Below are 21,174 nucleotides of genomic sequence, written 5' to 3'. Positions count from 1 at the left end.
AAACAATTAAAAGGCAAGCATACATGTTTTCATTGCCAGTCAAAGTGTTTTGGTCGTACTATTTTCAGTCTTTTAGCTTGGCATTTAAAAAATTAAAAAATAAATAAAACTGACTTCATGGTGAACTACAAAAGGCTTTTTGGTCCCTCCGGTTCCTGCATCCTCTCACCGCCTCACTCTTAACTCTTAACCTTTCATCAACCCTGCTCAACCTCTCTGGCACCCCAGGAGTTGTATTAATAATATTACTAGCGGGGGACAAACCAGGGTCTATGGGCTGCCTTGGTGCCGCAATTTAGAGCTTCAATGGCAGCCAGTGAATGAAAGCATGCCAGGGGGAATCCCACAGGTTGGTCCACAGGGGTGAGGTCAGCAGGCGTAGCTGCAATAGTCTCCCACCACTGACTTTATTGGCCTCCTCCGATTGGGTTTTTATTAAATCTCAGGCACATGCAATTGTCCCTGCTAGATGGAAGTCACTTAAAATCCTCAGTCTCTCTAAAACATGACAAAGAGTCGTCCCGACAGAGTTCATCCAAATATAAAGAAAACACAATTAGAAAGATTATATCGTTAGTAGCTTTTGGATCAGTTTCACTGGAAGATGTCATTTTTTTGGGAAAACAGCATTGTTACGTGCCTTGTTTTGCGGTGTTGTCTCTCTCTCTCTGTGTGTGTGTGTGTGTGTGTGTGTGTGTGTGTGTGTGTGTGTGTGTGTGTGTGTGTGTGTGTGTGTGTGTGTGTGTGTGATTCCCTTCAGGTGTGAGCTGCAGCTGCAGCTGATCTGCTAATCAGCCAGCCAAAGGTTTTAAAGGTACCAGACAGAGTGTGTGGGGCTGGGCAGTGGAAGCCAGAGGACAGAGAGAAGTCCGCAAACTACCAGAGCCAGTGGGCCAGTGGTGTTCTGTTTTGTTTGGTTGATTTGTCTTCTTTTTGAAGATTGGTGTTAATTTGTACAATAAATCCTTTAAGTTCTTGTTGAAAGCGTTGCCGGATATCCTTTGTTTTCTCTACCGGGTTATTATTTTATATTGTTTACGTCCTCTGACCCCTAGACGGATTAGGGACGTAACAGTTTTGTTTGCTCGTTTATCATCGTCCGTTGCGGTAAGTTCTGTTTGATATTGTTATACAGCCCTTTGTGTTACGTAACAGCATATTAAATAAAGGTGGTATAAGATACAAAACTTAAAAAAAAAAAAGCAAGGAAGACACTGTTGATAACAAATCAAGTTTAATACAAACCTCTGTGCAGAGGATATTGAAAATAAATTTGATTTTCTTACTATTTGGTGCCAAAGAATTCTTGAGCATATCCCATTATACATTTATTTTGAAAGAGCAAATACACCTTGAGTGACAACAATGGCTAATCAACATTAAATCAACAAAAACGTTAGGGGTGTCAATTTGTACTAAGGAAACTAAAAGACAAAATGAGATTACATGTGAATAACTGAATGGATCCCTGAGGCAGAGAGGCCATTATGTTTTTTTTTTTGGCAAACTTTACATGGGAGAAAAAAAACTAAATGAGGATAATCCAGTCTTTTCATTATGATAACGTGATTACATTCATTAAAGCTATAGCGCGTAGTTTCTCTCGCCCCCATGAGGAATTCTAAGTCATGACAACAACACTGTCGGCGCGTCCACGTGATACAAGCCTTCCGTGATCGCGCACCGCCCTCCACCCCTACTTATAGCCAAGGAGGACACAGGGGATTAAAAAAACATGACGGACTCTTCAGAAGAGGTCATTATCTTCACTCGAGTTTCTGCGCGGGACAGCCACAATCTCCTGAACATAGTCATACTGAGAAATCCAGAGAGAGTTGTGTGGAGCTGATAGTCTTAATTAGCTTTGTAGCAACTCATTTGGCAATGGCTTGAATGTAAAAGGACGTTTATTAAAAAGGAGCAGTAGGTAAGACTTCTAAAACTAACTTTCTGTCATATTTGCTGGAACTGACCCTATGTTCCAGTAGAACTACATGAAGCAGGTCAACAAAAAAAAACCGGCTCCTCTGGCACCACCTTCAGCCTGTAGTGCGATTTTCAAAAATCCACCGCTCCCTGTTCAGATGCGCCAATCAGGGCCAGAGGTGGGGGTGTCTTACTGTGTGTCAATCATTGCACATGCACACGCATTCATTCTCCCTTGTGGGGGGAGGGGCTTAGGAGACCATTTTGGGCTTTAGCGGAAAGGGGATGAAGGGACTGAGAAGTTGTCAATGTTCACATTTTTTGGCTAAGTCCTGGATCTTCGCAATCCTACCTACGGCACCTTTAATATTAAAAAGTTACACACTAAAGCTTTAACAAAGAAAGACATTTACACTACAGCATTGTTATCACAAGCAGCTCTCATAATACAGTACCTCTCCAAGCCCTTTGGAAATGTGTAGTTTGGCTTAAAGAAATGTTAGGTCAAAGAAAATTGTAGTCTGATACTCCAGCACTGAACATGGCCCACATGATTAATTACATTATTAATAAAAATCAAGAGAGGTGTTGACCTTTTTAAATAAAAATGTAATTATTAGAAATCAGCCCCAACATTAATTAAAAAAGGCATAAACTTTGGCATTATGATGCAGAGAGCACCCTGTGACACACCGTGTCACGCAAATTAAAGCTAGGCAACCCTGGACATCCTGGACATCCTGGTCAGGTACACTTGTGCTGCTTTTAGGGACTAAGGGGCTGATGCAGTTTGACGTGTGTTTTTAGCCCGCTTGATCCACTCTCGAAAATACATCACCTCTAACACCCGGGCTGTGCGGACTGAAGGTGGGTCCTGGTCATTGCTGTAGCGGAGGTCCAGGTGATGGGCTCCGTCAGGAATCAGGATGGAAACCAGAGAATCCGTTATGTTGTAAGTCACTCCGCCTGCAGACCACGGGTCGAGTCCTCCGTTACTGAAATACAACAGCAGAGACGGAGCGCATTGAAACTATAGGATCAGACACTTGTAGGGCTGGGTTCCGAATTTGATACTTTTTAGGCACCAAGCAGTTGCCTCTAAAGTATCGAGTATTGAAAAATGCCTCGTCATTCAATAACCAATTTTAATCCCTGAGTAGGGCTACACGATCTGAGGAAAATACGTGATATGCGATAAGGCTGTCGAATATCGCGATAATGATATTTCTTGCGAACTAAACAGATATTAAAGTGTACTCAGTTCTGCTGCTTTCAGTATTCTGCTAAAATACAACAAATTGCTTGTTGAATTTAAAACAAACAAAAGGAAATATTTTTTTTCCGGTATCGAAAATATTTGAACGATACCCAGCGCTAGACACTTGTGTACCACATGTTAGAGTGTTCATTTAGGTATGTAGAGCCACAAAATAACATCATGGGTGACTTCTGGTAGAGATGTATGAAGTAAAATAATGTACTGATTCTTTATTTTAAATTTTTTTTACTGCTGGGCTACGCCAATGTTAGGTAAGAGGTAAATATAGGCAAGCAAGTGGGTTTACTTAAATAGCACTTTTCAAGACCAGAACTTCCCAATAAAAACAAGGCAACGGACATAAAACACAGACTTCACAAAAGTAAAAATACATATATCTCACATTGGATAATACAAACAATAGAAATAATAATGAAATAAAACGAATAAAAGGCAGCCAAAAAAGGAACCCACGCAGCATCCTCATAGCCATTACATACACACTGTTACCCACAGATATAAACACACATATGTGTGCCTGCACATCCATAATTATCCTCTATCCACCAATGCCCCACCTCCCCTCTAAAAGTCAGTAGTAATACTATATTCAAAAGACATCCATGCTTGTCCGTTTTTGCTTGGAATATTCTGCACCCTGTCAATCAGAAGTTCAAAGGCAGCTATCTCCTTCATAAGTTTAAGCCGGTCCGTAATGTCTGGACTATTTGGACTCTTCCAGTTACGCAAAATGAGTCTGGCAAGGTGGTACTAGGGGGCGCAAGATATATAGACTCAATATCGTTATTGCAATATCACGTTGCGCAATATTACATAGAGGGGTGCAAGATATATATCGACTCAATATCGTTATCGCAACATATCGAAAGTGTCGCAAAGTATGCAATATTTTTTTTATTTTGTGGAGCGCTGCGTCCTGTCCCTGTGGCTTAGTTGTGTTGGATTTAGAGCTTGCTTGAAACGCTGTAATGATCATGTTTCATGGCCAGTTACCGCGCCACTTGCATATGTTAGTGCACGTCAGCGCATGGGTCCACTACGTTAAAAACCCTATGGAGCGTACCACGTGACGTGTGTGCATATTTCAACAGAGTGACAGTGTAAGTGAAGAAATAGACGACAAAACGGAACGAATCAGAGAAGGGAAAGAAAAGTTGTGTCCTGTTCTCTTTATTTTATACTGTCCAACCAGTAAACCATGTCCTGTTCTCTTTATTTATATATTTTATACTGTCCAACCAGTAAACCATGTCCTGTTCTCTTTACTTATATATTTTATACTGTCCAACCAGTAAACCATGTCCTGTTCTCTTTACTTATATATTTTATACTGTCCAACCAATAAACCATGTCCTGTTCTGTAGACATGGTCCTTATTTATATATTCATGTTGGACCAGTCCAATATGACTGTCAGCTGAAATAATCCTTGTGTTGTAAGAAAACTTGTTTAATTTGTTCTGATTCTATTTTGATGTTTTCCCGTAACTTTTGTAAATTTAATTATTAATTATAAATTAATATCGGTATCGCAATATTCATAATCAATATCGCAATATTACAGTTTGTCAATATCGTGCAACCCTAGATGGTACCAAAAAAAGTGCCAGGTACTTTCCACAACTTCTGCTGATGGGAAACTAAAAAAGAGCGAGTCCAGTATAGCGGAGTAGATTCGAGCCGTACCATGTAGTGAAAAAGCAGCATTAGGTTGTAGGTCATATCTGTCAACCTCCCACAGGAGCAGTTAGTTAGGGCCCAAGCACCGACAGCGGCGAAGGCCCTATTGAAACTGAAGGAATTATTATTATTTTCCCGTCAAATGAATTGGCTTTTTGAGGGGCTTAATATATTCAAAAACTCACCAAATTTGGCGGTCGCATCAAGTCTGGTGAAAATGTACGTATTTTAAGGGTTTCGGGAATAGGCGCACAAAAATGGCTCGCTAGCACCCCCTAGAAAGTTAAGAAAATTGAGCCCCTGCAGTGCGTTTAACGTAGACTCACGAAACTTGGTACACATATGTAACATGTCAAGATGTACAAAAAACGTCATTAGAGCCATACCCTAAACCTAACAGGAAGTCCGCCATTTTGAATTAAATGTTCGAAATTAGTGCGATTTTGGCCATTTCCATGTCGTACTTTAACAAACTCCTCCTAGAGATTTCATCCGATCAACTTCAAACTCGGTCTGTGCCATCTTAAGAAGTTAAAGATGAAAAGTTGTTAAAAGAAAAACTTTTCGTCATAGGGCGTGGCCGTGGCAGGGCGGCCATTTTGTGCGTTTCGCCGCCTAAACAGGAAGTGGGTGTAACTCGAGTGTACGTTGTCCGATTACCTCGAAACTTTTCAGCATTCATAAGAGTCCAACCCTGAGGACAAATAAAGGCCGATATTTACTTAAAGTCATAGCGCCCCCTAGTGGCAACAGGAAGTAGGCGTAAAAGTCAAGGTGCTATACTTTAACGAGCTCCTCCTAGAGATTTCATCCGATGGACTTCAAACTTGGTCTGTACCATCCCAACACCTTAACGATGAAAAGTTATTAAAAGAAAAACTTTTCGTTAGACGGTGTGGGCGTGGCAGCCATTTTGAGTGTTTAGCGATGAACAAAGAAGTTGTTGTAACTTGAGTGTACGTTGTTGTATCTGCCCGAAATTTCTCACGATTGACAAGGGTCCAGGCCTGAGGACACCTACAGGCCAAAACTGACTTTTGGTCTTAGCGCCCGCCACTGGCAACATGAAATGTGCCTTATATGACAAACATCATCAGATTTGCATGAAACTCAGAATGTGTGGTCTACGTGTGATACTGACCTGCCCCCTATAATATGACCACGCCCCCTCTGCATAAGCCACGCCCCCTTTCATAACATTTGAACTGTTTAAGGTATACCCTTGTGTGAGGTAGGGCTGGGCGATATATCGATATTATATCGATATCGTGATATGAGACTAGATATCGTCTTAGATTTTGGATATCGTAATATCGTGATATGACATAAGTGTCTTTTCCTGGTTTTAAAGGCTACATTACAGTAAAGTGATGTCATTTTCTGAACTTGGCCTCTTTTATTTTATAGGCTATTTTTATTTAAGATTTTTTTTTTTATTTAAATGTGCACCTTATGGAGCTTTGATTTTAAAAAAAAAAAAAAAAAAAAAAAAAAAGTACTCCTGTTATACAGTATTTATGTTTACATTATATTGTTATTTGAACAGCTGAGCATTTAAATCATGAACCAGGTGAAGAAACCTGTTTATTATTTATTCATTTGATTTTGCAACTGTTCACTGAAATAGCCGGTTTCTATGAAACTACTTGTGACATGTCATACTTGACTTTGACTGAACTGCTCTCACTTTGCGGAAAAAAATATCGGGATATATATCGTATATCGATATTCAGCCAAAATATATCGGGATATGACTTTTGGTCCATATCGCCCAGCCCTAGTGTGAGGTATCATTGAACTTAGCAGAGACTTCCTTCTTCATTGGTGATGGTTTGGCCCGCCCCCTATGTTCAAGCCACGCCCCCTTTTATTACTAATGGCCCGATTGATGTAAACACTTGTGTGAGGTATCATTGAACTCAGCAGAGACTTCCTTCTTCATTGGTGATGGTTTGGCTCGCCCCCTATGTTTAAGCCACGCCCCCTTTCATACATGCTGACCCATTTAAGGTAGAGTCTTGTGTGAGGTATCATTCATCTCAGCAGAGGCTTCATTTTTAATTGGTGATGGTTGGACCCGCCCCCTATGCTTTAGCCATATCGTATCGTTGAACTCGGCGGGGAGTTCCCTTTTCATTGGTGATGGTTTGTGGCGTCTGAGTGCCGCGCAAATGCACGGTCGCAAGGAGCGGCGTCCGCCGGTAACCCCGACGCGCGCAGAGGCGCGAGGGCCCGTCCATCGCTGCTCGCAGCTTTAATTACAAATTAAAACTGCTTAATAAAACTTTTTTCTCAATGCTGTTTTTAATGATTGGCATAATATGGCATGATATTTTATTTAAATTGCTTTTAAAAACTCACATATTAAAAGTATGATTGCCCTACCTTTTTATAGCTTGACAAAGAATGCTAATTGCTATTCAATCTAATAGAACCCAGCTTAGGGTTTGTGGTTGAGCCACATCAGTGTCAGTGCTTTTTCATTTATAGTTTACAGTACATACTTCTATCTACCTCCTGTGGTTCTCCAGGTGGATCAACTCTTTATTTGTCTGCAATAAAAGCCAGTCACAAATCGCCATTTTAATGGCTCTCGCTGCACTAGACAAACAGAAAACACAGAGAACCTTCTGCCTACCTCTGGCATTTTACAAGCCATGTTTACCTGAAGATGATGTTGCTGTGAGAGGCGATGTCCTTCGCCCCGTAGACTGTGCCAGCCCAGTCGGCTCGTGGCCTGACACCAAACATGGCGTTACACTCATCAGAAAAGGCCTGCAGGTTCCACTCCTCCGGTTCAAACATGTCGTGGACGCCGTCAGTGCACATGGGCATCACCATCTCTGTGCAGGCCTGGGAATGAGGGATTGAACGTATATATTCATTGGGACGGGTAAAGCTGCCCATTGACTCATCTGTGCTGCGATTTGTTCAGCGTGACAGGGCTGATCCCTGCGCTCTGTGTTACTGCACCTGGTAAAACCAGCCCAGTAAACCCAGGCTGCCGGTCACTGTCTGAGATGTGTTGAGACAGGAAGTGCTTCCGGTGTAGTTGTAGTAGACCTTTGCTGCTTGGGAGACACCGTGCAGCAGCTGGTAGTCAGACACGCTGGGATCCAAAGCAAGAAACTTGCACACCACCTTGAAAATATAACACAAATTAATTAACCACAAGTTTGTGATTACATTACAGTTTAGACCAGCCGTTAAACCTTGCATGCTCTTTCTTTTTAAATAGCATTAAAGAGAAACATCTAAATATCTTATTCCCTTATATCCAAGTTGTTTACGTTTAAGTTTAAGACTGGTGATTGCTTTCTTGTGGCCCATAAAGTGTTTTTCCACATAAAAAGTAGTGGCGCCTGATTTGCATATGAAATTCCCTGGAATGAACTTGAATTTATTGCTCTAATCTTGGCACTCGAGGGAAGAAAAAAAAAAAAAAAACGTCCATTAACATGAAGCCAGTGATTTAAATTTACTAAGTTTTGCGCTCCTCACTGCCACTTTCTTTGACCACGGTTGATTTCTCAGAATGAATTGCGTGGATGATAAATATTTGAGTTTCAGCTTTTGTTTAATTTCACTGCGTGTTGTTATGGTTGCAGCCGCAGCAGAGCTGGCTGGGGCTGTTGTTCTGCACTCTTTGTGAGGCGGAGAAACTGGGCTTTCTTGTTTGGAGGTTGGAGGGGAGCTGCGCTAGTGTGGAGTCTGTTACTAAGGCTTTTGTCTGCAGACTGGGGAGGAGTTGGTGGTCGATGGATGAGGAGGGCCACAGACATGTCCAACCAAAGATTTATACCGTGAAGAAAAAGAAAAAAAAACACTGCAATTGCTCCAAAGCATCTTCTCCTTACTTTTCAGATAGGATTAGGCTTATACATTCATCTCTGCCAACAGATTTCCCTCCTCTAAGCCCTCAATACCCCGTTCTCACACTCACTCAGATAATCACATTAGCTTTGTCATTAAAAAAGCTCCTCTTTGCACCCCCTGCCTAAACCGCTTAAACCACCCATAGGGGTCGCATACATTTAAGGCAAGGAGCCAAAAAACTAAAAAATGACCATTTAGTGTTTATTTCACCTTACATGGTGCTCCAGGATCTATCAGCGGCTGAATGATTAACAAATAAGTAGTAAGTATTGCGCTGGTAAAACTTAATGTGAGTGTGCTGTATGGGGCGCTCGGAGGGGTGTTGAAGCCCTAAACAGAGTCAGGGGGGGGGTCAATAGCAGAGCTTGGTTTATGCACGTGACATGCCAAGGTGACTGGTAGAATACACTGCATCCAAGTCAATCAGCCTCCGCAGACAGCCGTTACACTGTCACAAGCTATTTTCCACGAAAACGAAGGATGTGCTTAGTAATTTTGAAAGTTAAAACAATAGCCACATTACATGATGGTAGTATTTTGTTCAATTTTTGGCAAGTTATTCTTTTTTTTTTTTTTTTTTTTCACATCAAGTGTCTAGTGAAGTATTTGTTCCAGGCTCATTGAAATGGGAGTGGGGAAACTTTTGTTTTAATGGCCTCATGAGCTGCTCTGGGCAAATGTCCCTCTTTCTGTGGAGCCATGTGAGCGTCCACAGAGGAACACCTCAGAGATCTGACGGAGTGTGCAAATGAAAAGGACCCTTGGTACGACAGAAGAAAAGAACGGTGGCTTACTTGTAGCTGCTCATCTAAAGAATACTTTTTAAAAAAACTAAAAGAAGCTAGACCCTTATGAATATTAATGAAGTTAATTGACAGCTGTTGCAAACAGAAGCTTGGAAGACCACAACAAACACTTGTGACACAATCGGCTGAATCACACATTCACTTCAATTAAGGACCGTCTGTCAGGCCAAATCAGGCGCTTAACCAAAGACAAACAAAATTTAAAGTTGCAATAAAAGCAAAAGACATTTGGCAGTGAAATCAATTTGAAGTACTAGAGATTAGCGTTTCATTATATATCATTTTTTGTTACATGCTAGATTTTTCCCCAAAACCGTTTTGAATCTTAGATGCAGTGTTTTACGAGTGGATGTTTGTACCTGGATCGGCCAGCGAGGAAGTGGCTGCAGAAAGTTTGCTTGGTAGGGGTAGTCCACCATGGCCAGGTTCACCCAGGTCTCCTGAAGCCAGCTCTTGAAGCCGACAGCATCGGCGCTGCTTTTAAGAGGCGCGCATAAACTGAATTCTTCTGACAGCCACTGAAGACCAGACGCTTGTCAAAAGAGAGCAAGAAATGATCCAATGTCAGTAAATCCCTTTTTCATTGGAACTGAATTTATGTTTACTGCTGGATACAAAAAAATTGACATTGTTGTTTTAACCAAGATAAAACAAATGCTATTTTGCTAGGGTTTAACGACTACAGCTCCCATGGGTCTTCACAGGTATGATATCAAAACCTCATAAGAGGTTTAGCTACTAAATGCTAATGAAATAACCATATTCTTTCTAATAATGTATACTTTTTTATTGATCCCCAGAGGGGAAATTACTATTTTTTTTACACTCTGTTGTTAGAACACACTACACACATGCCTGAAATACACACACATGGTATTGGTGTACTCTCACCACTAGTGGTGTGATAGGAATAAAAAGTATCACTAAATTCAATGAAGCTTATTGTGCCAGATTAGGCAGTTTTCCTGTGGGCACACTTCCTTCTTCACATCTGAGCCAGATGTTGAAGAACTGAGGTAGTCTGAGCTTCGCAGGTTGTACATTTTATGGATCCAGACATTACAATCTGTCCTCTGTGGAGAGGCTCCAGACTTTATACCCATTGGTGCAACAAGTTTTAGTAACAGCTGTCTGGTTTCAGGCTCTAGTAGACAGTTAATTGGATTCACAAATGTAGGCGATTTAGACAAACGTGTAGAAATTCTTAATCTCCAGGAGCCTTCCTCATATATAAGATTAAACATGGTTTATTTATTATTCTGAATAAAATTCCAAACGAGTCCAGTGGTTTCCTTTAGGATTGTTTTTAGCAGTGGGGGCAGGTCTGTCCGAACAACAACCCCAACCCTCGCCCGTTTTTGGTGGAGCTGTTCGTTTAAAAGTCGACACGGAAGAAAGCGAACGTTTTGACAATAAACTAACAACAGTTTGTGGCGTTAAACTGGACGGGCCCAGTAACCTCTGAATAGTTCTACTTGTTGTTAAATTGCAATGTGAGTGGCAGCCAACAGGGGGTGCATTAGGTCGGCAGGATCATTTAAAAAAAGCAACCGCGACTACATTTTTTGTACAGCCTATGTCTGATACCGTGGTGGCAGAAATGTTGCCATGGTGGGCCGCCACTACAAAATCAACATAGAGGAAACACTGGAGTCATATTTCCCACAATACAACATGTAAGATAAATCAACCCAACGTTGCAGTACGACTTACCAGTGGAAGAGACATTGTTAATAGCCTTCCACGACTTTCTGATGTTTGCATCACAGTTAATGCCACTCTTGGCAAAGTCCTGTGTGACTATTTTGTAGAAGTCTCCACATGGCACCATATCAGGGAACTGCCATATTGGTGCCGAGGCTGCCAGAGCTCTGAAATACAATAAGAAGCAAAACCATTTCAAAATGACACAAGCTGCACATTCTCCTGGGTAATCTTTATATCATTTGTGTAGCTTGCTGGGGGCAGCATAGTGATTACAGAGGCATTGTAGAAGTCAACGGATCGCTGATTTAAACTCTGGTGCCTAATGTCTCATACTTCCTCTGAGCAAGGGTCCCATTGTACAGCAGGCCTTGTGGTTTGATTTGATCTAACTTTTCCTTTACCCTTTGCTAATGTTTGGAGCTGTAAACATGCACTAATGTCTTACCCAACAACTATATTGGGGTATTTCATCCTGAACCAGGCGGCGAGCATCCCTCCATAGGAACCTCCGACAGCGATGACAGGACTCTGGCGAGCTCCAGGTGAAGAACTCTTCAGGTTCTGAATCAGCACTGCAAAATCTGCCAGGGCCTGCTCTGAGCTCAGGTAGTTCAAGTGTTTGCTGTCCTGCAAGCACAGGGCAAGTATTACTGGAAATGTTAGAGGGAAACACACACAAACACACACAAGTCTGTATCAGTATCTTTGTGGGGACTTGTCATTGACATAATGCATTCCCTAGCCCCTTACCCTAACCCTAACCCTAACCATAACCTAATTCTAACCCTAATCCTAAAAACCATGTCTTAACCCTCAAACAGCCCTTTAAACTCGTGGGGAGCAGCATTTTGGTCCCCACGAGGCTGTGCAGACCCCACAAGGATACTGTATTCCCCGGTTTTTGGACCCCACGAATATAATAAAACAGGTACACACACACACACACGCTGTTTGACCAGGAGGTTGTAAAGAGTGTGATGTGAGGTGTTTCCCATGATGCCGTTTGAGCAGCTTCATTTACAATTTACTGCTATTATAATAACAGAGATTAGATACAACTTTATTGTCTGTTCACACACAGAACATTTTCTTAAGATAACATTAAAAAACACTAACATAAAAAACATCTTTTTGGTCACCCAACAAATATCACACACACACACACACACACACACACACACACACACACACACACACACACACACACACACACACACACACACACACACACACACACACACACACTACTGTGAATTTCGTTCTAGCTGGGGACCACAAAAAAGGAGAAAAACATGTAATCGAACATATTTAATCAGACTTAGATGTACTCCAACTGTTAACACTGCATCTTCACTTACGCTGTAAGAGTCTTGTCCAAATGGCAGCGACTCTCCATAGTAACGATGTTCTGCAAAAACCAGCATGGCGCCCAACTCCTCTGCAATATCCCACATGAAGCCCTACGGAGAAAACGGTGACACGTGTTGAATCGGACTGAGCATCGCGTGCAGTCTGAATACAGGGGAACAGATGGGTGGCGCACAGTATTGTTGCAGAACCAGGTGATGTCGCCTTCGTTGCCAGTGTAGAACAAAATGGGTCCTCCAGGCTGCTGCCAGTGTTTGTCAGCTACGAGGTATCTCTGTTTGAAGGTGCCATCCTCTAGGAAACCAAAATGATCGATCTGTAACGAACAGTAAAACACACAGAATTAGTGTATAATCTTAACCCTTGTGTTGTCTTCCATTCAACCATGTACTTGTCGTCCTGAAAAATCAACATTTTTCTGCTTATTACAACTTATTATCAGGGTTACACTCATTTTTGGAATTCATGGTCAATAAACCTTATTTATAGGAAATTATACCTAATACCGAAATTATGAATTATTTAGATTCAAATTAAAGGAAGGATAATTATATATGTCAACATTCAGTCTGGTTTAAAAAAAAATTAAAAAAATTCCAAATGCAAATTTTAATTTGTTAAAAAAAAAAAAAAACTTCAATGAAAGTAGAGATCCTATCTTCTGTTGTACTTGCGAAGTGCGATGTATGGAATCATCCATGTCATTTTTGGGTAATTAAAATTAGGTAGTTAAGGGGTGGCCTCTAGCTCACCCAGTAAGAGCGAAAAGTCCCCCCCCCCCCAAAACAAATCTTTAAAATAGAAAGAAATTAGGTAGTTAAAAAGAAACCCATATTTCTGACACCGAAATTTAAAAAAACGGGTCAAATTTGACCCAAAGACAACACAAGGGTTAAATTTGCTCAGATACGCAAACTGATCGCAAACTGATCGCCAACATCATAATCACTCTCAGTGTAGCTGAACTGTGCAACTTGCTTGCTTAAAAGGTGCAACATCAAATGTAAATGGCTCTTGTGCATCGCTCACACTTGTTGACAGAAAACCCAACGTGGCAATATTTTACTGATGTTAAAAATCTACAAATAGCATTTCAGAGGATCCAGTCCAGTTGCACATAGACTGCTCGGAGCTGGATGTGATCAGCGGATAGCTGGCCCTGTGCCAACCACGGCGTTGTGAAATGGCATTCCCGAGGTTGGATTCGAGGGTAATTAGCCCCAATTTGTATTAAAATATGTTGGAGCCAGTTTAAGGGATGCCACATTAGTTCCGCTTTAGATGAGCTCCGAGATATCCTTTCATCCAACCTCTGGGGATGTTTTTTGGGGGTATCTTTCCCTTTCAACTAGATTTCCTGTATTCTTTATTAAACAAAAGCAGAAAGAAACCAACAACTTCACAGAGAAGACGGCCCTGTGAGGCTGCTGAGCTGTCCAACCCTTGAAACAGCACCAACGCCTAATACAAAATGTTTTTGTTTTGTTCCCCCCCTCCCACTCCCCTACCTCCTCACTCACTTCCCTCCTCAGTGGACACAAAGGAGGCAGCGATTTTATGAGCCAGTGACACCAAAAAGATTCCGGGGACCTCAATGTGTTCATTCAAGCCTCGACTCCTTAGCGCTTGGCAATGCTTTTAAATGTGAGGGGACCATGGAAAGTTAGGCAGTTTGGCAGCAAAATCTGTTTCAGTGCTATTGGTCATCCAAAGTATACGGTTAGAATTTTGTGAGCAAAGCATTTAGGTCACGGTATGTCTTTTAAAAAGACAACAAATAATGTTTTCAGTTTGGGTTATCAGTTCTTTTTTTTTTTTTTTTATTCATACCTGGGTTTTAGATTAGATTCAACTTTATTGTTATTGTGCAGAGTACAAGTCAACAAAGACAACAAAAGGCAGTTTGCGTCCAACCAGAAGTGCAAAAAAAGCAGAAAAGTGCAATGTGATATACAAAGTATAGCCAGCTGGTGCATAGGCAGGACAAGAAATATATTGCAGTGTTATAAGAGCAGAATATATATGGCTATGTAATATGAAAAATAGATGAACAACATGTACAGACATGTGCAATGTAGTAGCAGTGATTATAATAGTAGTAAGAATTAACATAGATATATGCAGTGTATTAGCAGAATATATAATAAGAAAAACGGATATTCTGTATGATCCATATAGACAGATATGTACAGTATGTACAGCTATGTGCAGTGTGGTAACATTATAAGAGTAGTAAGAAAAAGTGTATTTGCAGGATGAATAGTATGAAGAGCAGTAGAATCTGGCTATGTATAGGTGTAATTACACTATGTACATTTGTAAATTAATAAATGGCTTAAATGGTAATTGTCTGATTTTTGTAATGAAAGCCAAAGTCAAACAGAAAATGTCCTATAAACTATGATCCTAATGCCAAACTAAAGTGGTTGAATATATAAAGTGCTCAGTGGTGGACTGTAACTAAGTACATTTACTCAAGTACTGTACTTAAGTACAAATGTTGAGGTACTTGTACTTTACTTGTCTTTTCTTTTCATGCCACTTTCTACTTCGCTACATTTCAGAGAGAAATATTGTACTTTTTACTCCACTACATTCATCTGTTACAGCTTTAGTTACTAGTTACTTTACACATTAAGATTTTTGCACACAAAACACATGTTGTTTATAAAATACAATGTTTTATTATAAACTAAACTACCCAACAATCTAACGGCCTACAAGTCCAACTGAGATGAATAGACCATTAAAACACACAACTGTTTGGATCCTTTCCAGTTTTAAAATGGGAGGACTTTACTGCATCGAGTACTTTCACTTTTGATACTTTAGCTACATTTTCCTAAAGATACTTACATACTTTTACTTAAGTAACATTTTTAATGCAGGACTTTGACTTGTATCAGAGTATTTTTACAGCATGTTATTAGTGCTTTTACTTAAGGATCTGAATACACCACTAAAAGCGCTTCACCAAAAGGAGCCCTGGTGAGTACTGTATCACTCGCCCCCACTCAGTATGCACACCACAAAACCTGATGGCATCGCTTTCATAACAACTCCACACCCTGATCAGTAGTGCCACCATGTGGTCACTGCAGGCTGAGCACTTGGTTCCAATTCAAATTCAGTTCACACAGTGCACGGCTACAGGACCAGAACTGTCACTACTCCAACATGACAAGAGACCGCATCTGTTGCGTTACAGGCTCGCAAATGAAGACATGAGGGAAACAACTCAAACCCAAGCTCCAGTAAACTATGACAGTTCATTTGGAGGATGCTAAAGGGACACTTCCATTCATTGTTTGGAGGCAAAATGCAGTCAAGAGGATTTCCTCTTCTAGATCACTTGGTGCTCTGCTCGCAGCAGCTTGGCCCGCAGAGAGTGTAGAGAAAAAAGGCTGCATGATTGATGATTACTTTTGTAAAAATGTTTTTAAAAAAACAGTAGCAGACTTGCTGCTGGTGCTGAAAAGTGGATTACAGGGATTTTATCTGTTGTGCTTGTCGAGAAGAAGCAAACAATGTCTGGCTGATTGGCCAAAGAAAGCCCTTCAGACAAGACAAAGGGCGTGAGAAGGGAGGAAATGATGTTTATCTTCTGGTCCGTGTTGCTGATTAGGCAGGATGGCGTGGGCTGGACCAGGTGTGGAGCATTGTCCCCCCCCACCCACAATACCAATACTGTTTTGTGCATACACATTATCGACAGTTTGTGAATATTATACGTAGGCCTAGTTATTTCCATTTTCAATTCATTATTTTCTTGATTCGTTGATTAATATATCAAAAAATATCAGAAAATAGTGACAAATTCTCAACCCGATTTGTCAACAAATGTCTCGTTTTACCCGAACAATAGTCCAAAACACAAAGATATTTAGTCTACTTTAATGTAAGACACATAACAGCAGCAAATCATCACATCTGAAAATCTGGAACCGTCAAACTCACTTAAATGATGAATTATCAAAAATAGCTGCAATGATAAAGTTTATCAAATAATTGCGGCTCTGAAAAAAAAAACCGCTAAGATTCTGTGCTTTGGTCATATACACTTTATACTAATCTGTGGATCGTTCTCTCACTTTAACTCCTACTGAAACAGAATCTGGGATTGTTTCTATTTACCTTCTTATGGATTGTCTTTTTTTTCCCCAAATGTCTACACACACGGGTCTTGGAAAGTGCTTGCAAAGCTGTCCAATGTCCAAGTAAGCAGGGAAACGTTCCGACAGAGCTGAACGTTTAAAAGTTAAATGCCGACAGGGACATTGGACTGGGTAAACCCAGCCGATCTGCAGGCGATTGGATCTCGCCCTGCAGCTCAGGCTTAGCCCGGTTGACACCAGACCCTTCTCAGTTGTACCTGAGAGTGGGTGTGGGCAAGGTTCAATCGCAGCCCATTTCCAAAGGGGCGTCACCAACGGACGCCGCTCAAAGGCTGCCTCTGGACGCAAATCGGATAGTCCTTCAACCAACCAATCAGAGCAACGATCTGTGTGACGTAGCAGCGACAGCGGCATCAACAGGTGGCTGCGCTTCGGTGGCCGTCATGGTGAATGTAAACAAGAAGCTGCTCGCCGTCGTCATCGCGTAAAGCCTGCCTCAACGGTTGCGATTGGTGCCTCGATTTGGAAAAATTGGAAATGGGCTTGAATGGGCTCTTGGCCAGACGGACTCGCAGAGCAAATCTCAAATTTGCCGGAAGTTCGTCAGGGTTTTCCCAGGCTAGCTCAGGCTGGAAACCTGTACATTTATCTATCCTGCTTCCGTTACAATTTTGCAGGGACCAATCACAAACTGGCTTATCCACCTGGCGCGCTATCGGCGCATTTAACACGATGACAACAGAGAAGGGACCTAGCAGCTTCTTGTTTACATTCAACATGACGGCCACCGAAGAGCAGCAACCCGTTGATGCCGCTGTCGCTGCTACGTCACCCAGATCGTTGCTCTGATTGGTTGAAGGACTATCCAATTGGGTACAGAGTCATTTGAACTATGCCTGTTGATCACGCCTCTTGTGCAGTAGAAAATACAGAGCAGACTCCCCAAACTAATGTTCAATCTTTTAAAGTTGAGCTTGGTCTGGTGATAGCCAGACTACAGACAGATACTAGGACTGTGTGACTAAACAGGTCCAGGCTCTAAACGTGGGTAGCCTGGTTGAGTTTACCTTTCACAGCATCCCTGATAGCAGGAATAAGGAGAGTCATTTACACACGAGCACAATCTTGGGATTGTATGAGTCAGGTTCACAAGTCACTAAACGTGACGCAAGCACTCAGCATGCAATCGGATTCTTCATGAAGTAACAGTAAATGGAAAACGTAAAGGCTGAGTGGAGATCTCTCAAGCCCCCCTGAGATAAAGTGTTTCACATTCACTGGGCCCCGGAGACCTTTTTAGGCACGGAGCCAGGAGGGATAGTTACAGATCTGCTGGCAGGAACACAGCCAATTGTGATGGTTTTCCCTTCACTACAGGAAGCCAGAGGGAAACACCTATTGTCTGCAGACACAACATCAACAACTCCTACAGAATCAAGTACATTACAATGTTAAAAAAAAGAGCAAGTGTTGCAGATATTAGTGAGCCCAAGTACGTACAGTAGTGGTAAATGAAAAAAAGGCGAGCAAACTTGAGACAGAAGAAGGGCTGGGAGAAAATCAAATATCACGATATTTTTAACCAAATACCTTGATGTCGATACCGCAACAATATTGAATTGTTGACAATTGGTGTTTTCACAAAATATTAAAGACAAGTAAGTAATCATCAATAATGTGGATATAATGACTAAGTGGGTAAACAAATAATAGAATAGTTACAACAGTCTGGTAAGATCAGAAAATGGCATCACTTTACTGTAATGCAGCCTTTAAAACCAGAAAAGACAACACTTATGTCATATAACAATATTACAATATCCAAAATCTAAGATGATATCTAGTCTTATATCACGATATTGATATAATATCAATATATTGCCCAGCTCTAGCCAGAAATCAAATAATACAATCAATTGTATTTTTCAGAAAACATGCTGCTTTTTGTTTTTACACACCAGTGTGAACATACTTACTGGATTATTGTATTGTTGTATTGTTTTATTAAGGCTATTCATTTTAATTATTACTTTTTACACCACTGAAATCAGCTCCTGTGGTTCCAAACCAAACATTTAAAAGTGAAGTGAAACAGAAAGAAATAAAAGAGGAAGAACCCAAGTGTGAAACATATCTGTAAAATACAGTTTTTCATGGACAAAAAAAAACAACAACAAAAAAACAATGTAATAGACACATTTTTAACTCACCTTCTGGTCAAAATAAAATGTTTCATAGCTGATGGTGGTCTCGGCGGAGTAAGATGAGCCACCGAGCCTGCTGAGAAGTTGTGGTTTGAGGGCGACTGCGTGTAAACGGCCGAGGCACAGCGTTAGGAGGCAGACTGTGGCTGCAGCTCTGTCCGAAACCTGCGTCCTCACTCCGGCCTTCATCGCTGCTCTAACTGACAGACCGAGCTTCAGCACATGATACAATGAGGTCGCATCATATCATACTCGCTGCTTGCACTGGGAAGAACCGGGAAGAACCGACCTGTCCCCTAACAGAAAGGAAGTGATACTCGCTTGTCAGCAAATCCAGAGAGGTGTTGTGAGACAGCGGGTGACCTACATTTAGATATTTAGCAGCAGAGCAGAGCAGAGCAGCGCCCTTTTTAACAGGAAGCATCAGGGGTCAGCGTCTTTTCCAACTTTTGGAACAACTCTACACTGTGACGTTAGCCCGGGCTAGCATTCAGCCGAAAGCATGGTTCCTATACTTTACTGTAAATACGATCGCAAGGGTTGATGGGAGTCTGAGTTGTGTGCACGACGTTGTTACACTCAATACCTCGCTTTAAACCTGCTTTAAACACGGCATAATCATGCACCCGTGGCTAACATAGACAGTATATAAGGTCGCTAACGAGGCCTCGTTAGATTTGCTTCGAGAGTAAAATCCCTTTTTGTGAGCCCACGGTGTGTATCTAAATGTATCCTAATATTGGGGCTTTTATTTTGAAGGTCTGTAGCGGACATGTAAAATCAAGTGCTAAAGAGATATTGATCATTATTATGATTAAAACACAATCACACTTGAAGGGAAACATATTATTACCTATTTTGAATGTAAAGATAGAAATGTATGTTAATCTCGTTATTTTATTAGGTATAGTTCCATATTCACAAAGCAAATTTTCCAAATCAACACCATGTTTTAAACTATTCCAAATTGAAATATACTGAGTCTCAAATAAGAAAGGTATTTTAATAACTGATATCTACTCAAAAGGATTTAATTAAGAACTCCTGCTGTCAATATTATTAATGAAGTTTGCAAGTCTGTCACTTCTTTACTTATGTATCTTTTTTTGTTTATGTTTAAATTATTACTGTCATACTTACTTTCATATTATATTATTTGCACTTATTTATGTATGGTTTTATGTTTACGACTGTGATGACGGAATATTTGTAAATTGAATTCTAAATAAATAAATAAAACATTATTATGATTATTATATATATAAGTTAAATATGTTTTAAACGTAGTAGCAGTCCATAAAAAATCTTTCATCTGCTTGTAGCATGGATGTATAACGGCTAGGTGGACCTGTGTATTTTAAATCACGAGTGTTCACTGCCGTCTAGTGGTTGCTGTGAAGAACTGCAATATTAAATACGTCAAGATAGCGTCAATGCAGCCATGATAAATATATAGGCCGCTTACTAGAAAATGCAACAATACTTCTTAGCAACAATACATTATACATTATGTTGTTTGATAACAAACTATACATATATGCATACAGATCAACATATTTTAAATGTCTTATTGATACCTCTAAAGAATATTAATACTGTAAAGTCTGCAATGACGCTATAGCATATAGTATCGCAAGTCGCATTGCCGGACTGGTCTTGAACGCCACAGAGGTTACAATAATTATTATAACTTCTTTGCCTACTCCACAGCGCTGCGACGTGATAACATGACAAATTATGATGTGGGGAGTACAACTCTAAATAGACAGATCAAGTTAGCAACAGGCCTGTTCAGTTGGTAGAGCGGGCGCACATATGCAGAGGTAATCCTCGACGCAGAAGGTCCAGGGTTCGAGTCCGAATTGGGACGGTTTTCCTGCATGTCTCTCCTCCCCGTCTCTTTCCCCTTTCATATCTTAGCTTTCCTATCAATTAAAGGTGCTCTAAGTGATGTGACGCGTTTTTTAGGCTAGAACATTTTTTGTCACATACAGCAAACATCTCCTCACTATCTGCTAGCTGCCTGTCCCCTGAACACACTGTAAAAAACATCTCCTCACTATCTGCTAGCTGCCTGTCCCCTGAACACACTGTAAAAAACATCTCCTCACTATCTGCTAGCTGCCTGTTCCTTGAACACACTGTAAAAAAAAAAAACACGGTCTCTGTATACAGCTCAGGCTTCACAAACAGCAACAAAAACAAACGGCACCG

The 21,174-nt window shown here is 40.9% G+C and overlaps 1 protein-coding gene across 1 annotated transcript; it reads right to left on the bottom strand.

Annotated features, from left to right (window-relative positions):
- Positions 1–2,525: 2,525 nt before the first annotated feature.
- Positions 2,526–19,662, bottom strand: prcp (prolylcarboxypeptidase (angiotensinase C)). The gene is made up of 9 exons (XM_028573646.1): positions 18,967–19,662; positions 12,817–12,957; positions 12,632–12,733; positions 11,719–11,900; positions 11,280–11,437; positions 9,926–10,098; positions 7,858–8,025; positions 7,550–7,737; positions 2,526–2,921 (listed from the first exon to the last, which is right to left on the bottom strand). Exons 1-9 carry the CDS (start codon positions 19,147–19,149, stop codon positions 2,699–2,701), a joined length of 1,518 nt encoding a protein of 505 aa, XP_028429447.1. The 5' UTR covers positions 19,150–19,662; the 3' UTR covers positions 2,526–2,698.
- Positions 19,663–21,174: the final 1,512 nt, after the last annotated feature.

This window comes from Perca flavescens, chromosome 3 (assembly GCF_004354835.1).
Source record: "Perca flavescens isolate YP-PL-M2 chromosome 3, PFLA_1.0, whole genome shotgun sequence".
NCBI classification, from domain to species: Eukaryota; Metazoa; Chordata; class Actinopteri; order Perciformes; family Percidae; genus Perca; species Perca flavescens.
The sequence above is the reverse complement of the archived record's forward strand: the minus strand, read 5'-3'. Positions and strand labels throughout refer to the sequence as shown.

Excerpts from the sequence above, each read along its gene's own strand:
- prcp (XM_028573646.1), bottom strand. The coding sequence starts at position 19,149 with ATGAAGGCCGGAGTGAGGACGCAGGTTTCGGACAGAGCTGCAGCCACA. Across the intron at positions 11,901-12,631 it reads TTGGACAAGACTCTTACAGC|GACAGCAAACACTTGAACTA; the intron begins GTAAGTGAAGAT and ends CTGTGCTTGCAG. Across the intron at positions 11,438-11,718 it reads TACCCCAATATAGTTGTTGG|AGCTCTGGCAGCCTCGGCAC; the intron begins GTAAGACATTAG and ends ATTGTATTTCAG.